The sequence below is a fragment of the Lutjanus erythropterus genome, chromosome 7, assembly GCF_056507025.1.
Source record: "Lutjanus erythropterus isolate fLutEry1 chromosome 7, fLutEry1.hap2, whole genome shotgun sequence".
Lineage (NCBI taxonomy): Eukaryota > Metazoa > Chordata > Actinopteri > Lutjaniformes > Lutjanidae > Lutjanus > Lutjanus erythropterus.
In genome coordinates this window covers 17,705,581-17,728,830 of record NC_139323.1, presented here as the reverse complement: position 1 = coordinate 17,728,830, position 23,250 = coordinate 17,705,581, and the positions used below count along the sequence as shown (strand labels likewise).

The 23,250-nt window shown below is 38.0% G+C and overlaps 1 protein-coding gene across 1 annotated transcript; it reads right to left on the bottom strand.

Moving 5' to 3' along the window:
- Nucleotides 1-5,712: 5,712 nt before the first annotated feature.
- On the bottom strand, nucleotides 5,713-21,900 carry rorca (RAR-related orphan receptor C a). The gene is made up of 10 exons (XM_084722986.1): nucleotides 21,485-21,900; nucleotides 12,734-12,819; nucleotides 11,966-12,107; nucleotides 11,369-11,809; nucleotides 11,128-11,249; nucleotides 9,746-9,878; nucleotides 8,507-8,614; nucleotides 8,266-8,376; nucleotides 6,470-6,582; nucleotides 5,713-6,359 (listed from the first exon to the last, which is right to left on the bottom strand). Exons 1-10 carry the CDS (start codon nucleotides 21,489-21,491, stop codon nucleotides 6,198-6,200), a joined length of 1,425 nt encoding a protein of 474 aa, XP_084579112.1. The 5' UTR covers nucleotides 21,492-21,900; the 3' UTR covers nucleotides 5,713-6,197.
- Nucleotides 21,901-23,250: the final 1,350 nt, after the last annotated feature.

Here is a 23,250-nt window from a genome sequence, read left to right as displayed (position 1 = left end):
CTTCTTGATACTCTGGTTATTATTCTTTGGCACTACATCCTACCAAAGATAACATATCTGTGCAAAATTCCACAAATAAACCATGCAACCTTTTTAATTACATTTATATTTATTTGTTCTTGAATTTATGTCTTCTTGCAAGAATATCTGATTTTATTATCGTAAATTTTATTTTATATATATACATTTTATTTTATTATTGTCATTTTATTCTTAACTTCCCATCCCAGCCAAACTTTTTTCATGTGATCATATAACTGGTGTGACAATGAACATCTTGAATCTCGAATCTTTGTCCCAGTAAAAACTGTTGTCATCATAACAAGGCACATGAATTGTACTGGAACTGCAGCAGATGTTACAGAGGTGGACACCTCAAAAGCTCAATACATAACACTGAAACGACATGACTTGATACCATTGTATGGAGGATAAAAATATGAATTTTCTGTGTGCTGTAACCACAGAGGGGGTGGGGGATAAAAATCTGTGATCTGATTAGATTGACTTAGAGTCCTGCAGTCCTAGGCTAGTAACACATTAAATGATGCTGATCAGGAACAAAAACTCACTCAAGCACCTGGGTGAGTATCTGAACAGCTATTATCTACCATATGTGGTAATAATGCACTACATGTTCCCAGTGCAGGGTATTCATAATCCCTGCTCTGTGAACTGGAAGGACAGAAACACACATCCGGAGGTTTTCAATGTGATATAATGCAAATATAGATAAACCTTGTTTCTGTATGCAACAGCACAAAATACAGTACAATACAAGATTGCCTTTTTGAGTCCAATTAAATTGACATCAGTGGATGGCAGTAATTATAGTGTAAATATTGTATAATATAAGCATGTAATGTTGTAAAGTATGTTATAAAATCCAGTATGACATCTATGAGAGGTGAAAGAAGTTTGTTGTTTAGCAATACCCACTAACTACACTCATCTAACTGACTTAGAAAACTAATTTTTGAATTTATCGCTTTCAATTTTCTTCTACTCAGGTGTAAAATTGCCTTAAATGGCAAATTAAGATTAAGAATTATATTATATGTATGTGTCATCTGACCAAAGGAGAACTGCCTCTACGGGAGGGGAGAAAGGAGCAAATGTAACATTTTTTTACATTTTCATTCATAACTCACAGACTACTTGAAAGTCATCTTTTGATATAAGAAACATATATATGTGCATTAAATAATAATACAACTGATATATTTTCACTATTAAGGACAGGACTGAAATATTAAAATGAATGCAAGAAGTCAAAGTGTTACAGTTGTCCCTTGGTAACAGTGGTTGGGGGACGTAACAACACTGGCAGAATAAATATGTATCTTGAATAAAAGCATACCTCAAAGTAAACACATTACCGCTGAAGTTTTTTTGTGTTTGGTTCATGTCAGGAACTGTTTACATTCAAAGCAAAAGTCTATTTTATTTTTGCAGAAGACAAGGCAACTATTGAAGGGGGTAACTAGATTTTAATTATTTGAATTGAATTAAAAGTAATTTTATATTTAATTTCATTTTCTATCAGGAAAGTCTCTCAGCACAGACAAACAAGATGCTTACAGTGCGCTGTGTGGCTCAAGGGCCATTGTGTAACACAGTGTTACAACTGCAGCCATGGTAAAATCCTGTATGCAAGCTAGCAACACCTAATAAACATAGTTTACTCATGTTGATTTTTAACCAATTACCATTAGATAAGATTGATATAAGTTTAAATTTGCAGTCATCTGAGCTTTAGTCAGAAGAAAAACAGGGCTGATCCAAAAAGTAACTTTCATACCTCAAAATCTGTTTTGTTTTTTTGTTTGTTTGTGTGTTTTTATTGATAACTCCTGCCAGGGTGAAATGATCCTACTGAGCATGTGCAGAGCATTTGTCATCACTCTAGCTTGATTCTGATTGGAAGAGTTGATTGTTATAAATGCCCCTGGTCTCCCCTAATAACTTAACTTAACTAATAAAGTTAATCTAAAGAAATTAATGAAACTAAATTTTTTTATGTGGCTATGGAGCATAACATGTTAATTTATTAACAACCAACGTGGTTCATCTGTGAAGATCATTTTGAGTGCAATCAGATTAAAAAAACAAAAAAAAAACAAAGATAAAGCTACAACAATTTCTTCTTTTAATAGTAAAAAGACCTTTATTACATTCTTAAATCCACATATTGTATCACCATTGTGCAATAACACTTTACTGTGTTAAAACCTCTTGGGCTTTATATCCATAACATATCATAAATTATTTCTTATTAAAATCTATATTGATTTAATAATAATAATCTTAAAATAGAGTGAACATATCATAAACAGAAGGATCATGACAAAAAGAGAAACTTTTAGGGAGACATCTTTAAAAACGCTCTTTAAAAAAATAGAATTACATCTCTCCAAGACAAAAAGGACACTAAACTGATGAGAAAAAAAAAACAAAAACAAAACAAACAAACGAAAAAAAACAAAACAAAACAGTACATATAAGGATAAAAATTAAGAAACAAAAGATCACAACAAAACCAACACAAGATTCAGAGATTATAATCCATCTTTTATATTTATTTTACTATATTTGCTTTTTTTTAATATCCTATTTCATCTATGACTCAAACTCAAGAAAAAAAGTCTTGCAATAATGATATTAGACAGGGGTAAAATTGTTGATACTTCTGAAATCAAACATTCACAAGAACATGTACTGTACACAGTGATCAAGGTTTTAAGGTCTTCTATGTTGGTGCAAGGTGTCTTGCTAGCTAGACTGACTGCAGACACTGTAGGACAGAGAGCCCAGCTATCTCCCTGAGTAACTCTAAACAGAAATGTTAGTGCAGATCTTCAGTGCTGCCCCCTGGACAGCATTTAGGCCTGCAAAAACTTTAAAGTACACTGACTCTTGACATCAGCATGTCTTAACATTCTTGGACTCGACGCACCAAGTGTTGCACGTTGTTACAATCTTTAAGTGTCATCTGGCCGTGTCAGCTGATAGCTCACCTGTGTAGTGGTTGGCTGTGTGTTATTTGGTACATTATATTCTGAAATAAATCCGCTGTGCTTTACTGTGCTGGAGTGCTTATGAAAATATTAACTGTAATACTATAGCTAGTAATAATGGCAACAAAGGCCCAACATACTGAGAACCATGGGAAAGACATTTTATTGCACGATCCCACCATCGTACGTACCCAGAAAAGGGTAATACCCCTTCATACTGTGAGATAATATGGCGAACAGCACTGTCCCAGCAGTGCAAAGCAAACCTGGCTGACATTTTAAATAGAGCTTCAACATATGTCATGTGATTGTCTTAAAATGCTTTAAGGGAAATTTTCCCCCCAAACTCAGAAGTACGTATTTTTTGCTGTCTATTTAATTACATATTTTTGATATGAATTACAGAGTTTTCTAGATATCGGTGGTATAAGAAGTAATTCAGCAGACCTATCATCACCAAATAATTAAATGCATGGTAAGATTAAAAAAAATGAGTTTGTTGATTTAGATAAATCTTTAAAGTTGCAAGTTGCATTTTGTGTTGACATAATAATGTTGGTAACCACATCAACTTAATATTGTGTGTAATTTAAACTCAATTCTCTGTGTTAATTAATAATAAAAAAAAAAAAAATCATCAAGATGTTGGAACTTAATCAACTAGCATGATTATTTAATTTTTCTGTACTTTGAGTTTCAAGTACTCTACTTTCAGTGTTTATGCTACCAGTTATAGGAAAAGCTAATTCCCCTCATTTTAGTGTCAGTATATCTATATATTTGAGAGAAAGCAGACATCTCTGCCCGATATCTCCAGAATTCTGCAACTCACATCAAATGGATGAATAGCACTACAGCGAGGAGTAAAAATATGTACTTTTTGATTTTGGGAGGAATTGTCCCTTTAAGATAAAAACAGCAATGTTTTCTCTGACTGTTCTTCACTAGTAGCTTCTTTAGTACACTGGTAGAAAGATATCTTGCTTTGTTTTTGTTTTTTTTTTTGTAAAGAAATCTAATCTGTCCCCTACTTTGAAGGAAAAGGCTTCATCTGGACGCACCCGTGTGTCTCCAGAGACCTTTCTTCATATAGATCTGTATCTAAGTAGGGTTTCCTGGACCTAAAGGCATGAGCTGCTCTCAAATGACAGAAAAGCAGCCAGAGAGGATATATAGTATAAGTAGATCCAGCATTACACTTTGTCTTGAAGAGCGTAATAGCATATTTTAGGATACTTTAGTCAAAAAAATAAATAAATAACTAGGGGTGTCACAATTTTCAATCCACAATTTGATTTGACTTTTTATTATAGGTCAGCAAAACTTTTAGTTCATTTCAGGCATTAGATTCTTTTGAAACTCAAAATTTAGTGAAGACATTACTTTTTTTTTTTACAGTGTTGAAATTGCGACACCCCTAAGTTTCACCACTAATTGTTATATTTTTAAAGAAGCTCTCAAGTATGACTGCAGGAATACTAACTCAGGGGGGTAGCTGATGGCTCTGTCAACCCTTTGCTGTGCCATGAAGTGTTTGAAGAGGGTGAGGTAGTAAGGGAGTGGGGGAAGAGGAACGGAGGATTTAATCGTCCAATCAGAACACCTTGGCTGCCTGACCCCAGAAGCAGTGAGAGTTGGCGCAGACAGTAAATCCCCTTTAACCGATGTCTAAGGAGCTTAAATAACACCACTGCCCACCTGCCCACTCTCATCTCTTTGCCCCTCATCCAGGCAAGAGAACTGTCATATTTCAGCATCAAACTCTCAGTTCATTCTTTGTCTTTGCTCTAAAAGTCTTGCTGGTTGAGACGCTGCTGGATGGTTCGGAGCGATGGCACTCGTCTGTGGATGGGGGGGCTGAGCTGTGACAGTTCCAGATGCTCCTCCATGAGAGCACACGACCCCCCCAACACAGTGGTCGGCTGCCCGGCACCTTGTTCACTCAGCTTATCTACGGTGGGAGGGTGTATCTAGCATTTATGACTGGTTTAACATCAGTTTCACAGATGGTAGTCTGAGTGCGAACCCGTAAAGTCTTGTGCCAAGAGTTCATTTTGGATTCTAAGAAGGACTCATAAGTGCTAATATTTATGAACCAGATTTTCTCAACAATCTCTCCATCCCAGAACCCCAAAGTTTGGGCAGGCAGTATCTGTTTTAGAGACCTGAGCACAAGCATGACATCACCCTGCTTCTCGCATCTGCTCTTATCTTACACGATTATATAGGTGTTACTATATTTATATATATATGTATATATATATGAAAATGGAACATCTGAAAATACTTTCACAATATCTCTGTGATTCTCTCACTCGTGCTCTCTAAGTGGCATTTGCAAAGGGAAAAGGTATTAGGACTGAGGTCACTGATTGCATTAAAAAAAATAAAGAGCTCACTTACATCAGTGTCTGAGAGTGTGCTAGTAAAAATACCTACAAAGATCAGGATAAGTGCTCTGTTTTGTGCTCTGTGTGTGCAAGAGTTTGTAGGTGCATGGTGGCAGCGACACTCTTGAGTGTTTGCCCGATTCATACACTTTAAAAAAGAAAAAAAACCCTGTCTGTTTGCGAGTTTGATCATGGTCCCTTTAAACAGTTTGTTCATACGTTACAAAACTGCAAAATATGGGCGCTACCAAAAAAGACTGACTGAAAAGAAAACTGTTACTAGACTGACAACTGAAACAGGCATCATTACTGCAAATCTCCACAAAGTGGCTGAGGATTTTAAGTATGTACATTCTCTATTAAGCCTAGGGCTGTGCTGAACGGTTTAAGGGAAAAAGGGGTACATTCAACAATAGCTTACAGGAACTGTGAGAACGGCGTAAGTCAAATTTATATTAGAAAGGAATTCAACATGATGAGAGGTTTCAGGTCTCGTCATAGAAAAATATTTTTGAGAATACAAATTATGTAGGCTACTTTTTAATAATTTCCATAAAAAAGAGGTAACATGCACTGAGAACCCAGCAGCAGTTCATGTAGTGTTTCGTTGGAGCTGAACGGACTAGCTTGCAGGGTGGGAGGTGAGAGGAGTGTGTCCTAAAGTGAAGCGTGCAGGATTGTCATTGAGCTGCTGGTTGGTTTTGCCTCAGCTGGTTGCCACATTTTTATCTCCCCCCTCCCTATGCCTCAGTGTCTCTATTTGAATCATGCTGCACGTAGCTAAAAGACGCTAGCCCTCTGTGGAGTCTGGGAAGGTGATTTCACTGCCAAAAACCTCCCTATACAGAGGGGGAAAGGTGTACGCTGTCTCAGGGTGAACCAGGCGGAAAAACTCCAGTTTGTCGATGTGAAGGTTGCAAATGGACTTCATGATGGGAAGTTTAGATACCATCTAAAGGAGAAAAACACAGGAGTAGAGTTAAATAAAAAAGAAAGAAATACTAATTAAATATATATTTTTTAAACTGGCAAACTGGCAAAATAATGCAACAGGCTTTTTACCTTAGCTAGTTTCTCTTCTGATGCTCCCTCTTTCTGTAGGCAGCGCTGCAGAGCCACATAGACTTTCTCCTGCAGCTTCTGTACCTTCTGCACATCTGTCAGCCAGGGCCGGTCTGAGGGAAATTATAGTGACAAGATGTTGTTATTTTGCCGGTTTGAAACAGCATCTCATTTACAATGTACAAATATCTCACAGAATAATACAAAATACACTGAGCATTACATGTGTCAAGTTGTATAACTTGCACATTGATTGATACTTTGTGTCTACATGTCTTAGCAAGTTAATGTAAGACTTTATAATGCCACTGTTTAATTTAAGGGCAGTTCTTCAATAAAACTAAATATCAAATGTAAAGCAGTAGTAAATACATATATAATTGTCAGTTGAAAATTATAAGTAAAGCAAAATGACAATAACTTGGTTGAGTTAAAGAAGATTTTTCCAAATAAGCAAAAACTTAAAAGACTGTAACAGGATAGCAGGGATATTCAAATTCAACTCTTGCACCTGGAGTGAATTTTACACCATTTCAGTCCACCGTTACAGCATTCAATAAATAAATATTTAAGAAATCCTCAAGCAGAATTTAAGACTATTTAATGCTTTTTGAGGCTTTTCATTAATAAATGTGATTTTAAGAGTTCTTGAGACTTCTGAAGCACCTGTAGCCGCCTGCTTTCACAACTGCTGATCATATTTCAAAGCTTATTGCAACTTTTTAGACTGATTTACGTCAAGGTAGGCACTGACCTCACAACACAATGAAAATAAGAATGCAGAGACACGGCAGTTGCCTGAGATAAGTGATTTATCATACAGTTTTTAGTTTTGTTAAAACTGCATGGTAATGCAGTTGTCAGCAGGGACCATTTTTAAACCTGTTCTCGTTGGCGATTTTATGACTTTTGACAGAAGGCTGCGAATTGCCTGTGCAGTGACAGGTTTGGTGTTTCAACTCTGTGCATGCTGCAGGGGCCGCCCCTTAAATCTGATTGGCCATCCCAGGTGCCACCCCATTATCCTGAACTATGATGGCTGTCTGCCCAGTCAGGGGCAGGACCTTTATTCAAACTAGCAAAATTCAGTGTTAAACCTAAGAGGTGGCAATGTTAGATTTGTATGATGCTGCGGTGTTCTGTTGTGACTGGTAGGTTTATTTATCTTTTAAATTTAAATCTTAAACACGTGAATAAGAAACAGTAAGATACTGTAATGTTAGTAATTAAAATACCTGAGAGTTGTGGAGACAGAAATGGCAAATTAAGCCTATTCCAATGTGTATGTGTGTACACACACTGCTGCTACTGTAAGCTGATTTTCATACTCTACTGTAATGAACTGAAATAAACGTCTGGCTGCAAAGGAGGTGAGTAAAAATGTATGTTATGTTTGTAAAATAAACATCATCTAAGTAAATTATATATACAAGCTTTGCAGCTATTGCATTATAGCTTGCAAAAGCATGGTTACAGTCCATTAAGGAGTTTTACACTGGCGCCAGTACTGTCGCCATGGATGCAGCGTTACTGATGTAGCTGTGCAATTATCTACTGATACAGTAATATGTACCTTTGAAGTGTATTAAAATCAGTAAATAGAAAACAAATTTCTTCTCCTTTACTATCCAGGATGTGTGAAATACTGTACAGTGCCATTTACAGGTTTATTTACTTTCAGTTTAGTATGAGTGTAAATACGACATGTATGTATACCTTTCCAGATCTGATACAGAATTGTACATACATACCCTGGCAAAATTAAATTGATTTAGTCAAAGAAATTTTAATCTCACCTGGTGATAGCAGTACAGCAGCACTGAAGAGAGCTATGTCTTCCTCGGACATCTGTATACGGCTCAGGCTTTTAGCTAAGTCAAACACTGCAGTCACAAGGTCATCGCAGCCTATAGGGAAGGAGAAGGAGAAAAAGATGGTCATCATCAAAACCAAACCTGCTGACTATGATGTTTTTGACACGGATAAAACAGATAAACTTAAAATCCCTCCTTTTATCAAGTTTATGTGTTGACTCACCAAGAGCTTTGAAAAGCTGAGCAGTTGCAAACTTTCCATCAAAGAGCAGTGTGTTATTGATGGGGTTATAGGCGCGACACATACGGATCAGAAGGACATCCATACAGCCTGTGGACAGACACACACACACACAAAGAAATACAGAGAAAAAGCTTATTAGCATATACATTATCTAAATAACTGCTGGTCTGAACAAGTTGTAAGGAGGAAAAAGAGCCTGCAAACTTAAAAGTTGTTGTTAATTCAGCCATATGGACCAGACCCAGTACATACACACATTTTCTGAGGATAAAATGAAGGAATAGTAAAATACAACCTAACATTGGATCCCTATACAAACATCTGTTTTGTGCTGGATAACTGAAGCATCTATCGTTCTTTAATGATGAGGTATACAGTATAATTTACTGGAAGAACAATGAACAACAGGAGGATTGTCACTTGTACAGAAATGGATGTGATTCATGTAATCAAGGCAGACAATGCACATTGTCATTAAGTCATGGTTTAACACGAGATGAAGAAAGTGTTTGTCTATGTGCATCTTCGTTTTTTAATCAAGCAACTTTTGCATGATCACAGCTGATTATATGGTGTCATGGATTTGACATTTATAGGAATGTATTTCTGCTTGATTGTGTTGGTAACTGGTCGTCTGCATAAATTAACAAACCTGTATTCTTTCTGCACCCTTCACCAGGTTTGTCAAATCATGTATGGACTTCTAACTGAAGCATCTAATTAGTCGAATTAAATGCATTGAGAGAAAACCTTCACACTTGTTTCCTTCAATTTAACAACATCACAAAAGAAAAAAACTTGGCTGCCACTCAAGGTCATAAATCTTCCTACTGGTTTAATTGTTTTGCCAGCCACTAACAACAATACATCGATTTCATATCTCTAGAACATGAAGAAATAGTTCACCCGTTGGCCTCCATGATATACAAGTTGAAGCACTTACAACAAAGCAAGTCTTTCTTCAGCAGCAGAACAACCATGTACCTTTTCAAGTCACTCTGCTTGCATGTGATATTTGAACTCTGTGCAGCCAACCTACACTTCAGGGTAATATACTGTTCATATGACAACAGCTATCTGTGTCACAGCTCAGTCATAAACATGCCCACAGCAGGCTTGCTTTCCTGCTGGAGGCTGTTGACTGTTATGTCTCAACACAGTATGTAGATTTTAAACTGTGTGTGTGTGTGTGTGTGTGTACTGGTGTCATCCACTGACCTGCTTTGAGGAGGATGATCTGGTCATTCTGGCAGAGGTCCATGAAGCCAGACATACGCTTGGCAAACTCTACCACATACTGAATTGCGTTGGTGATGTGAATGGCACATTGTTGCCACATCACCTCAGCGGACTGAAAGAGAAACAGACAGGGAGGCCTTAGAACCGCACAAACTTGAAGGCATCATACAAGTCGTATTATCCTCTGTTGACTCGTGTTCAGACATCAAGGACTGTCTGATTTCCACTTAAAGACGCCCTGACCTACAGTTTGATCATATTTATTGTATCTCCCATAGCAAATATGTGATAAAAGTGTTTGCATTGACTGAAAAGAATTCAATACGATGATAAGAAGGAAACGCCTCTGTTTGTTTTAGTGGAAACTTCTCTCTGAACTTTTACTGTTGATTTTTGTGCAAGGCTAAAAACAGAAAACATTCCTCTGTGAACCTTGTATAAGAGAACAAAACAGCATGATGAGCCAAACTATAGTGATATGAAAAAGTGTTTATGTGATGTACAGGAATTTAGACCAGAGGTTTTCAAAGCGGGAGGCCCACTAGTGGGGCTCCACACAGTTTCAGGGGAGGATCAGTGAACTGAAGTAAAAAAGAGAGTTTGGCAGGGAGTTTACTGTTTTTACCACTTACCCAGAGTGAGAAACTAATAAATGCCTCTGGACATACCTTTTTATATATTTGGTGTTGTCTGAAGTTTTGTTAAACAGTAATATTACACTATCTCCCATAAACGGTTAAGTGTCTATGCTCCCAATACATTTCATTGGACCAGATATCAATCATCTATTCAGTGTACATTTTCAAGAGTTAATAAACTCAATCCTTAAAATGGAAGTAAAGTGGAAGAACTTTCTCTCTGTCTTTTGATTTTTTCAGCAACTACTCATCCAATTGACTCAATACTTAATACTATTGAGAGGGGACCTCTATATACTGTCACACTACCAAATGCAGCATGCTCTTCGTCGCTCGCTACAGTACATTTAAGGACAGTTGATGAAACAGAGACCAGAGAGGTTACACTGTCTTGTAAGTCTGCCATTTTGTTTCACTACACTTCAAGCAGGAGTGGGGGAAAAAATTCTATATAACATTTTATCGCAATATTTTGTGTATATCACATTGTGTGTGTAAGATTTTGCACCCACATGATGAATTTACTCTAGCACTGCTACTGGACACAGGCGTTATGGCAGATGTATTGCTCAGGACCCAAGCAAGCACAGTTTCGAGTGCGAAGTTGTTTGGATGATTGGTTCTTGAGGAAGCAACCGGCCCGTTCCAAACAGGAACTTTTTGAACAGGCACTACACGAGTGTGTATAAAAGAGGTCGTACTGTCATATGCTTGTGTATATACCTTGGTCTGGTATAAGCGTGTCTCTTCTGGGTTATACAAGGTCCATGCCATTCTCTTCAGCTCCTCTATGCTGTACTGGCTCGTCTCAATATGGGACTTCACCACACTCTGAGTTATACGCTCTGACCGGAGGAAAAATTTGCAGTGAGATCCATGTTGTTTTTAGGACGGATTTAAAGTTCAAACACACAACAGCAGTAGCCATTATACAGTAGCTAGACATGACAGGATTTCTACTGACCTATCTCGAGCAGGGAGCAGCCCTCGGGCAGCGGGTTGAGGATAGCGTGTGAGAAGAGTCCAGAGTCGTGCAACAGCTGGTACTCATGCTTGATGCTGATGTTGCCATCTACAAAGTCCAAGTTGGTCTGTTCTGGTGAACTCTGTGAGGATGAGCTGCTGCCTGCACTACCACCCAGCATGTCCAGGTTACAGTAGTCCCCGCCGGCGTCCTCCGGGGTCAGCGGCAGGTCAAAAAGCAGGCCCTCTGGTAGTGTGGTGATGTCATCCAAATCGCTGAGCGCGGTGCTGGAGCTTCTTCTGTAGGCGCACCCATGGTCTGCCATGTCGCTATTGTCCTCGCGGACGCCAAGCCCTGCACACTCCTGGGACTGCTGGTGCTTCTGGACCTCTGCGTACAGGCTGTCACGCTGCTTTTTGGACATCCGACCAAACTTGACCGCTGCAGAAGGAGAATGTAAAGACAAAGGTTAAACATTTAAGAGGGTATGGTCTAGGACAAACAAGGATTACATTACTGATTCAATGTGATGATAAGAAAAAAATGGGAGATGGAAACTCTGAGTTAATTAAATATAGATCGAGTAGCTGAACTCACCATCACGACTCATACCCAGAGCGAGACACTTCTGCAGCCTGCAGTGCTGACAGCGATTACGGTTGGTCCGGTCAATGAGACAGTTTCTCTGTCGTGAGCAGGAGTACATAGCATTGTTCTGCTGGCTGCGTCGAAAGAAACCCTACAGACAAACACAGACAGATGGTAAGCATCTAAAATCATGTTGGGTATAGGGCCAGGGTGGGCAATTATTTTTCATGGGGGGGCATATGAGACATTGATCAGGCTGCTGTGGATCACACACAAACAATATAAGGTCCTAATAATGGTCAAATCTCTAATAATGAAATAGACATAAGTGTTTTATATAGGGCACCTCTACTGTTGGTCACCCTTTCTGAATGACCATGTGATGAATTATGGGCTAATATTTTGTTGTCAATGTCCAAAACTTGATGTTTTATAGTGTACCATGCATGCAGCATGCAGGTTGCAACAATAGTAGCAGCTAATGTAGAAGAACAGGAACATTAACAACATTGATGTGGATAAAGTTCAATATACAGTTCATTGTCATTAGCAACGAACACTGACCCCTTTCAAAATAAAGGTCTGATAATGGTTTAATGGTACGAAAAATGACTGTCTTTGCTAGATATTTAATTTTTGATGTTTCCATGCTAACCTTGCAGGCTACATGAAACCTTTCAGCGGACCACATCCAGCCCCCAGGCCACGTTTTTCTCAGGTCTGGTATACAGCATAAACAAAATGCTTTGATTAGACTGAAGTAAATGGGTAGCTCACCTTGCAGCCTTCACAGGTGATGACACCGTAGTGGATCCCTGATGATTTGTCCCCACAGATTTTACAGGGGATTACTTCTATTTGAGCTGGAGAGAGAGATGAAAGAGAAAAAAAACATTTAATTAGGTACCTGAAAATGTAAATTAGTATAATCATCTAGTTGGTTAACTAGAAAGAAATTGAAATTTATTGAGAAAAGATAGGATTAAATACTGATTGCAATTGAAACAATGATCTAGATCTGGAAGAATTAGCAAATGAATCAACTATTCAATCAACAGAGAATTAATTAGGGACTATTTTCAGTCAGCAAGTCAGTGTTAATTTCCTTAATGAACTCTGAATAGAAAGAAAGAGAACAGAAGAGAAATAAAGAGGGAAAAAAGTAAAAATTCTTTGCTGAATAATTTTCGTCAAACAACATTTTTTTACTGATACAAGCAAGACGAAAACTATAGAAATGTCAGTGTTCAACTTTCACACTGGCATCAAGAAAAACAAGATCCCCAGTAAACCGTGCTGAGCAACAATTTTCAGTAAAAACACAACAAAGGTAACATTAACAACACTTAATCATTTTTTTCAAGCTAATGTTCTTTTATCACTACCTGAGCCCAGTGTATTTTCATTTGACTTGAAATACAGAAATCTTAAAGACACCAGTGCTGTCACGCACTGATTAGAGAAGTGAGTGACCCAGAAATGCTAATCTTAGATTGTAAAGTAAAAGATCACCTGACTCACTAAAGATAACGAGCAAATTCCTTTAATTCAAACAAATATGTAACAAAAAGAAGAACGCATATTTGAAGAAATGTAGTATACTTAGTGTTGGACATTGTAAGATTTTAGTCAACTAAAATTTTAGGATATTTCATCAACTAAAGCTGGACTAAACTAAAACAATTCAGAAAACTAATATATGACTAAATCTAAAGAGCATTTTAGACTATGACTACAACTAAATCAAAACTGCAATCACTTTTAATCATTTCAGTCTATTTTCAAGCAAACTTGCCTCTGCAGTAAAATAATTTGCATAATGCAGAATGGCCATTTTTCTTTATTTTATGACATTTTATAGAAAAAGACAACTTCTTGATTAATTATCAGCAGACTGACTAAAATGATCACATTTATCATTATCAGAGCATTGTTATAATATGTTGAAGATGTTCAAAAAGTACTGATGCACACACCGAAATCATTTCACCAAGTTTTATATTGAAAACACTGTAATGATTTGAAGTGGGATCATGTCCTTTGCAGTGTTCTCAGTGATGCAAAACAAACCCACGTTGCATACTACAGCTGGGAGACTGTCTTTTGGTCGATGCTGAACCAAAGCCTTTTCAAAGCATGGTAATCAAACGTGATAATAATGATAATTAAAAATTGTAATACTAATTGGGAATTTTATCGCAGTTTAGCGTGAAACTGATTATCTTTTAATCCCTAGTTGGATCCCTCCATGATACACAGCATGAGAGGAGATTTTATCCATTTCAGTTGTTATGCAACCCCGTCTCCATCATCATATATAGAAAACCAAGCAACCCCAGAGCTATGCAGCAAGTAAACATATAGTTGGCCAACATCCAGTAGCACTGTGATATAGAGGCAAATCACAAGAACATTAAACATTTGCTTTTCAGGCCTATCATACCGAGTCCAGATATCATCAATAGAACACCACAGTCATATCAAGTCAAGTGGGCAGCCTATAATAAACCATTATTTACTCTGGACAACACTGGTTTTTCATTCAAACTGGCACAAGACAGCAAACACCTAGCATGTGATAGTACACACAGAGTAGAGCTTTAATGAATAATCAGTTAATTAATTATGAATAGATTTTTAAATCAATAGCCAACTCTTTTGATAACCAATGAATCCTTTGAGGAATTAAAAAAAAGTACAACTGAAACGTGGATGTCATGGGCTTTGGGAAACAGTGATTGACAAAGTAATTGATTAACTTAGAAAAAAATCGGCAGATTAATCGACAATAAAAATAGTCATTAGCTGCAGCCCTAATGTAGACTCACTTTCCTATTCTCACAAGAAATTCAGGTAATTTCATGATGGTCAAGTGTTTAAACTGCATTATGAGGTTGTAAATGTATCTGCTAACGATGAATGAATGTTAGAGGTTTGTGAAGAAACAAATAAGTGTCAAGAGCACAGAGGTTGCTGTGATTGACTGTGTATACATTATACACCTTGTGTTCATTGTAGCAGCCTGAGCCTTCTTACCCTGGAACAGCCTGTTCTTTTCATTATGTTGTTTATCTAAGTAGCTGGGCCTCCTCAAGCCCAGAATAGCAGGTCAATTGCATTAGCTGAGGCCCGGGGTTATAAAGTTTCACAGTTCTCTCCCTCTCCCTGTCTGTGGCTCCTTTTCCAAGATGAACAAAATGTTAGTTAACAAAGGTATACTGCTGCGCTGAACCCTCCAAGGCCTACAATTGTAACGTCTACGACTGACTGTTACTGCGTGGACTGTGTGCAAGATTTGATTTGGCTCGAGGTTCAGGGTGTGCCAAACGATTCCTAAACCACTTTTGTTGGGTCACACAGGGCATTAGGTAACCTGTAAATCGCAGCGGCGGCTTTAACCAGCCATCATGGCTCTTCAGAAAATTGCTTCTTTCTAAAGGCTCTTTTATAAACTACTCACAACCAACTAATCACATGAGTCACTCTGCGTAGGGGACAGATCTGCATCACACACTGAGGCAAAGCTAAAGAGGTTAGTGAGTGATGTTCCCTTGAAAACGCTTCAACATTTTCCTGTCTGTGTCATGCAGGTGACATATCTAACTGTTTCGGTTGGGTAGAATTCCTACCAGCCAACGCCACCGAAAGATATAAATAAATAAAGGGCAATGGAAAAAAAAATCCCTTTCTCCACTGCTCCCTTTATCGCTCCCCCCTCCAGCGCCTCACCCCGCCCTTCAGCCTGTTATATAACTGCCGTCTGGCCACATTCCACGAACACACTCATTCAAAGGTGGTTGTCTTGGCAACGGTGTGACGATCCTGCCTCACCCCCCTCCCCGCGCTCGCATTGGCCGCTGAGCAGGCGGCTTTGTCTGTGACTTGCTGCCTCACCTGCCAGTCAGCTGAGCAGCACTGTCAGGCCCAGAGAGCAGGAGCTGCTCCACTGACACAGTTTCCCATTCAGCGGAGTGGGCGGCGCCACCACTGGCAGAAACACAAGCTGAGCGCAACCTGGTTTTCTTGCAGGTTTGCAAGGTGGATCCAAATCTGACTTAAGCAAAGGGAGGTGGAGGCCTTCTTTTTGTTCTTGAAGTAAAACAATGTCAGGTTTGACGGCTGAAAAATGGATGACCAGTTGAAACCCAACTGCCCTACCGTTTTTTCTTTACAACTTGTGTAACATCTGGAAACACTTCTAAAAACAGCCAGTACAGTAAGCTGCAGCTAGGGGAACAGACATAGCTAATAGTAGCTCTTGACTTGTTGCAGCATGTCAAGTATTTGAGTGAAATTTCAGCTGCGTTTGAGCTCAACCATAAATCTATTTTTACTCTGGTGCAGTTGGCCGCCCAGAGATTCCTTCTGCTGCTCTGATCTACTGGCAAATAAATGTTGCGCAAATCACAACACAGCACAAAAGTGAGCTCTGTTGAGTGTAAACAACAGCATGTAGAGCAGTTATTAGAGTCTCAAACAGTCTATTCTGTGAACATTAATGTTCTGGTATGCTGTATGCCCGAACAACAGCTCCTTTATTCCCATGTGAGTATTTTAAAGCATGTCCATGAATCTTTGTACTGAAACAAAATGTCCTGACACAGTCAAGAAAAACACCACATCTGTGTGTTCTAGAGTGGCTGAGAAATCAATTAGCTATCAACTATTAAATTATTCTTCAACTCTTAATAATAGATAAATTATTTAGAGTAACATTTTAAAAAGTGATTTCAGTTTCGAAAAAAAAAAAAAATGGTTTCTTTACTTTACTTTGTACTTAAATTTCTTTGCTTAATGAAAATAAACTGAATATCTTTGGGTTGTAGTCAAAACAAGCTTAAACAACATCCTGTATATATTTAAAGGGCGAAACAGTAATTCAGTACACCTCATAGGAGCACTGTCGTGTAGTATCCGTACCAAAATGTTTTTTTTTTTAAAAATCCATCCAATCATAATTTCTTTGATGTTTTGAACCTTGTTACAGAGAAGCATCTTTTTATGTTAGAGGTAACACCAAAAACCTTTAAACTTAAACATATGTGGTGTTTAAAAAGTAATTAATGTGTCAGTCAGTCAGTGTGTCGATGTGACAGTTTTTATTGGTCAGCACTTTTGTTCATCGGTGCTGTAAAACCTCTGCAAGGGAGACTTTGCCCTCTCATCACAGCTAATCAAATAGAGTCCAAGGTCCTATTTACCTTGCACTTCACGTTTACCTGAAAAACTGTATACTTAACCTACATTCTGAGGGTGTTTCATGGGCCTCTCTGTGGGAGGAACAGCATATATGGTGTATTGTGCAACATGGAGATTTGTCTCTTTGTACTGAAAGGTTTGGTTAACAACAGAACAGTCAAAAGTTGGAGTTATATTAATATATGTCCTCTATATATAGAGAAAAGTAGTAGATTAGATTATGTTCTCTGTCTGCCATACTCTTTTTCTACACAACTCCCATTTCAGGGCCTCAAATACCACGTGTTTTCTATACAGCTACTGTAACAGTAAGGACTGCTTTTTATCTTCTCCACCCACTGACCTACCTAGAGAGTACAGATAGTACAGTATGGCCTGACACTAACCCCCAAACTCTTTAAAAATGCACAGCAGGTTTAGATAATTACTCAGCAGATGTAATACCAGTGGAATGTGAGGTATTATTGTATACCGTGTCCATTTAACTGTAGACATTATTTAAGGTTTTTTAGAACAGTAGACAGAAAGGAGCAGTAAAAATGTTGTATTGTAAGAAATGTTTCAGCTAAAATCAAGGGGAAGTGGTTTACAGTAAAAAAAGGGACATTTACACAGCCTGTAACTGGAAACTAGTAATGTCATGGTGTATACATTATGTACAAAGTAGGAAAAAAGAGACACACGTTGCTACCAGACCTGCAATGATCAATCAGTTAGTATCATTTCACTATCAAATTTTAATGAGCGATTAACTGATTTGACAAAAACAGTCAAAATAATCTGATTTCATCTTCTTCACTGTGAATATTTTCTGGTTTCTTTACCCCATGTGACTAACTTTGGGAAACAGAAATTAACATTTTTCACCAGTTTCTGACATTTTATGGACCAAACAACTAATCCATTAATCAAGAAAGTGATCAACAGATTAATCGACAATGAAAATAATTCTAAATTTGAGACCTAGTTGCAATCAAATATAATAGAAATGTGGACTAACTGATTCAAGAAGTTTCCCTTTTTTGTTGCATAAGTTCAGGTTTATCTTAAGGATTGAGCCACTATTAACAATTACGACCACAACTGACAATTATTTTCATTATCAATTAATCTTTGATCATTTTCTGAATTCATTCATTAGTTATTTTCTTTTAAAAATACTCAAACAAGTAATCAGTTTTCTAAACAGTTGCTAAGTCATTTAATAGTTGAGAACTAATCAATTGCAGCTCTATGAACAATAAAAAATGTAAAGTCAGTGACTTGACATAAAACTATATCTTACCAATTTATTAGTCTACATACCTTTCTACACATTTTCCCACTTAATGATAAGCAATTACATGCTGAACAGCAATGCTACCCTGCCAAGAAAACAGGCTTTACCCACTGTGCCTCCTCTGTAATCCCTCACCATTGATCAGAGGAGATAAAGTGCATTCACTTGATTTGTGCTGTTTATGCAGCTCCAACCTCAAACCCAAGTGGGCCTCTGCAACACAAGCAAAACCAGACTGAGGAATTCACTTCACAGCATGTAATTTTGCATGCTGGTCTGAGCCGCAGGAACAAATTTAGGACTATGCAGCAGTAATCACAGTCGCCTTGAATTAAAATCTCCTTACGTCTGGTCAGAATGTCACTTATCCTTACGCAGACTTGGTAAACAGATATGGCCTATCAAAATGACTTTGCTTCAGTCAGCCTGAAGACAAATATTATTTTTATGTAATCACTGTGTGCATTATTGTGCTGCAGAATGAAGTGCAGTCAACATATACAAAAAGCCACAGATCCATGCTCACATGCTGACATTTTGCCTGCATACTAACATGCAGGCTGGGTTGAGAGTTAAAGCTTTAGGTAAGAGGAATGGAATCTTAGCGTGCAGTTGTCAGAGAGAAAGGGCACCTTGACACATACTGTAGCTCGCTGTGAACTCGCCCAAGGCTGCACACTCAACAGATAGCGGCTGTGGGACTGAGCTCAGCACAGGAATGGCCTCGCAAGAGTAGAGAGCGGCCTCTCCTCTTTACTGCGACTGTACCTTTGATCCTGGGCAAACTGAGCTCCGGCACAGACTTATAAGGCTAATAAAGCTACAGCTCTGCACACCGTTAATGCACTGAGGCACAAAATAATCTAAGAGAAGTTTGTTTATTTGATTGCATCACGTCCTACCTGTCTAACCTGTCTGTGTAACTGTTTACGAGAATAACTTCTCAACAAACAACAAGTACAACAGCAGTGGTATTACAATCTATCAGGTATGAAGATGACTCAGAGAAATTACATCTATTTCTGTTATTCTCAAATAATAAATTCAATTGAAGACTGGGGATTACATTGTAGATAATGTGTTTGGGTTTCTTTGAGCCAAAATGATATTTTTTTTTGACAGAACATAATTCAGGATATTTTTCTAGTTTTATAGGCAGCATTTTTTTTTTCTGGATTTTATGACCTTTCATAGAGTTGCAAAGACTAATTGATTAGTTGTCGACTGTCAGCTTTTGGAAATACTGATCAATATTTTTCACAATTGTTTAAAATTTTATAGACTGAACAACTCATCAATTAATCGACAGTGAAAATAATTGTTAGTTGCGGCCCTAGTCTATACTGGTGCATATTTTGTCCAATATGTGCTGATACTACTTTTTACATGACATAACATTTAGTTTTATGTTTTATCCTTTCTTCAAGTTAAATACATATATATTTTTCAGTTTGTGTTTTTTATTTTTAGTTAAGTTTTTAAAAAACCAATGAAGTTTGCTATTTCAGTGATCTGATGTCAGTTTGGACAATAAAATTTATTGTTAAACTGTAAAATATCCTGCCTCCATTGCATACCTTTGTCACCACTGATTTTAGGGATCACTGCAATATTGGCTGTTATTTTGATATCAGATTTTTTTACTCCCTTATATTGTTATAAGTATCAAAAAAGCTCAAAAAATCAAAATCAGATTAACAAGCCGTGCTGGACTGTAGTGACACACACTCTGGTTGATGTAAGTAACCTTAGCTGACAGGGGAAACTGAGCTCAACTGAACCCTGCTGTGCTTCTTGGTTACATGCAGGCCTGCTGTGCCCACATCCTGCTTGTCACAGTGGTACATGGAGGCTTTCATATCACAAAACTAATATTTTTTTTTCCTGGTCTATCTTATTAAAAGTAAAAAATACTGTATATAAACAGATTATTTTATATTTCATAGGAGCATAATTTTTTTCTAAGAAAAAGTAGTAAAAGGCAGCAGTGCCTCTTGCAAGGTGCATTCAGATCAGGCTCTTTCACTCAGTGCAGCTCATATCTACAGAACACTGTGCCCTGACAACTGATTTAAATTATCAACCTTGTCTCACCAGTAATGACGGCAGACCATGCCCCTCTACCCCCAGGCAACCACACACACACACACACACACACACACACACACTTGCTGTAATCCTCAATGACAGAACTAGGTCAATGGAGCACCACCTCCCTCTCTCTTCCACCCCCTCCACGACACTGGCCGCCATACTGCTGACGCTGAAAACAAAAACACGCTGGCTGATCAACTAACTGTGGCAAACACAGTAAAACACTCCTCCAGTGTTTTAAAACACATGAAGACATAAGGCACCCTAAAGAACGACTAAAACTGTTTAAAAATTGAATTGTAAGATTGCTGTTTGAATCGTTCAAAAGTGATAATGAAAAAAAAAAGTGTAACAGCATACAACAGAGTACAGCAAACAGAAAAGAGAGACAAATCTAACAAAAAAGGACTATTTATTCATGCTAAACAATTACTGCCAACAGCTTTTCGTGCGGCTTGACAGCCTCTGAATCACTCCGCTCACTCCCTCCCTTCCCTCGCTCTTACATAACATGAGTCGCTCACCGGTGAAACAGAGTAAGCACAGCTACAACACAGGAAAAACTAGATAAATGCACGAAACCCTTGTAGTTTATACAAATATACAGTATAATGCACAAATACATTTGCGCATAGTCACGTATTTGTGCGATAATCAAAATAATCAAGAGCCAAACGCGTGCCTTTTAAGCTTAAACGTGTAAATAAGTTTCACAGTCCTTGAGGCGACATATTAAAATGCTATAAAATAAATACATCAAGATAGAAATGTTTTTTTTAATGGCCCTCCGTGTTGCAATCTGGTGTTTATTCTCGTGCGCGCCTGCAGCCTACGCACTTCGGACTGTCTCAAAGCAGTGCCTTCACACTGCAATGCAACTCAGAAGTTACAAACACCAGACGTGTCAAGCTGGCAAATGTAAAGTCTTAACAATGTAATAATTTCCGCAAACTCACCTCTCATGTCGGCGGTGAAGTGTAGCCAACTCTTCACGGCATAAAAGTCCAGGTGGAAACGAAGCCAAGAAACACCGAGAGCGACGCGCACTTATTTGCTCCGAACCGGAGCAGCTGAAAACTGTCACGGCAGCAAATCCTCATATGGATTTTCTACCGTTTTCTTCTTCAGACGCGCCGACGTTAAAAGATAAATAAAAAGCAGCGGGTGTGTTTGAGTTATTTACTTCGTGTCCGCTCAGTCTGCGCAGTCTCAGACGTGTCTGACTCTCGTGATTAAAAAACACACACCACTCTATAAAATAATAAGTCAGCAGCAGCAGCTCTGTGTCTATGTCTCTCGGCTCTGTCTTGCTGTGTCTCTGTGTCTCGGTGGCTTGCTGCTGTAACCTAGTTTGGGCGCGTGGACTACACATGATCGTCACCCCGCGGTCCGCCCGCCTCGTGCCCCGTCACGCGCGCGCGCCGCCCCTCCGCGCGCTTTAAGGAAGCTCTCTGCTCTCGCGTGCGTGGGAAAGTGTGGCAGTGTGTCAGTTCAGGGAGACACCAGAGAACCAGCGTGGGAACTGTTTAATAACAAGCTGCTGTTTTATATCATAGCAGATCTTTTTCTTTTAATAATCAGCAGCAGTGGTTTGTTTTTACTCCCCGCTACTCAGTGGATAGGAACTATGGCCCATTTTAAGGTTACAAATATTAATAGTAAAATTGAGTACAGAAGGATAATGCCCCTATGACATCCGTCTATAGGCTATAAATTATTGGATATGAGGTCTATAAAACTTTTTTATAATGACTTAAAGGGCCATGCCAGTGTTTTTTTTTTTTATTATTGTTTTCATACACCAAAGGCTATAAATTGTTGGATTTGTGAATTATAAACAGACTTAAAGGGTCACACCAGCGTTTTAGAATGTTTTGTATACACCACGGCAAGAGCTGAGACGAAGGATATTAGTTAATTAAAACTACACTAAAAAGTGAAGCTAGGTGCGAAAAAAAGTTAAGGAATACAAAACTGGACTTTAGAAAAAAGTAAGACTAATGGAAATTATATTGCGTATTTACAAAACTAACAAAAATAAAATAAAAACTTGCATGAAATGTCTTTTAATGTCTGTGTCAATTTGGTTAAATCTGTCAAGACAAGAAGCATGAGGAGAAACTGGTGTATATAATTGTTGAGACTGAGATGTGCATGTGAGTCAGTTGTCTTTACAAACAAAATAAAAATAAAAACTAATGAACAATACAAAACTATAATAACTCTTACATTCATACAACAGTATATAGCCTAAGTTAAAACATATTACTCTAGAAATAGGAATTCTACATATGAAATAACAGACTAAATCTGCTATGGTACTTTTTTTTTTTTAATTAAATAGCTATTTCTATTGGAAGAGATGTTTATTGTGTTCTCAGTTTCCCTTTCGCTTGATGCAACATTGTAAGACTTATGCATTAAATAAGTGGATTAACAAACACTAATCTTGGCAGAGGAATTAGGTGTGAACACGGGTTGTTGTGCTTTATTTTGTTTTATTTTGTTTTCCATTTCCTGAAATGATGAAATCCAGACTAAATTTAGAATTTTTAAAACAGTGAGGGTGAAGCTTGTAACCCAAAATTGTATTAAGATAAATGAAATACATTGCTTCATTACAACAGTGTATTTTATTACAGTTCATTGGGTACATATTTACTCCCGTCATTTCCCTTTGTAATATAGGTGTGTGTGTAAGACAAAGAGAGTTGGCACACCC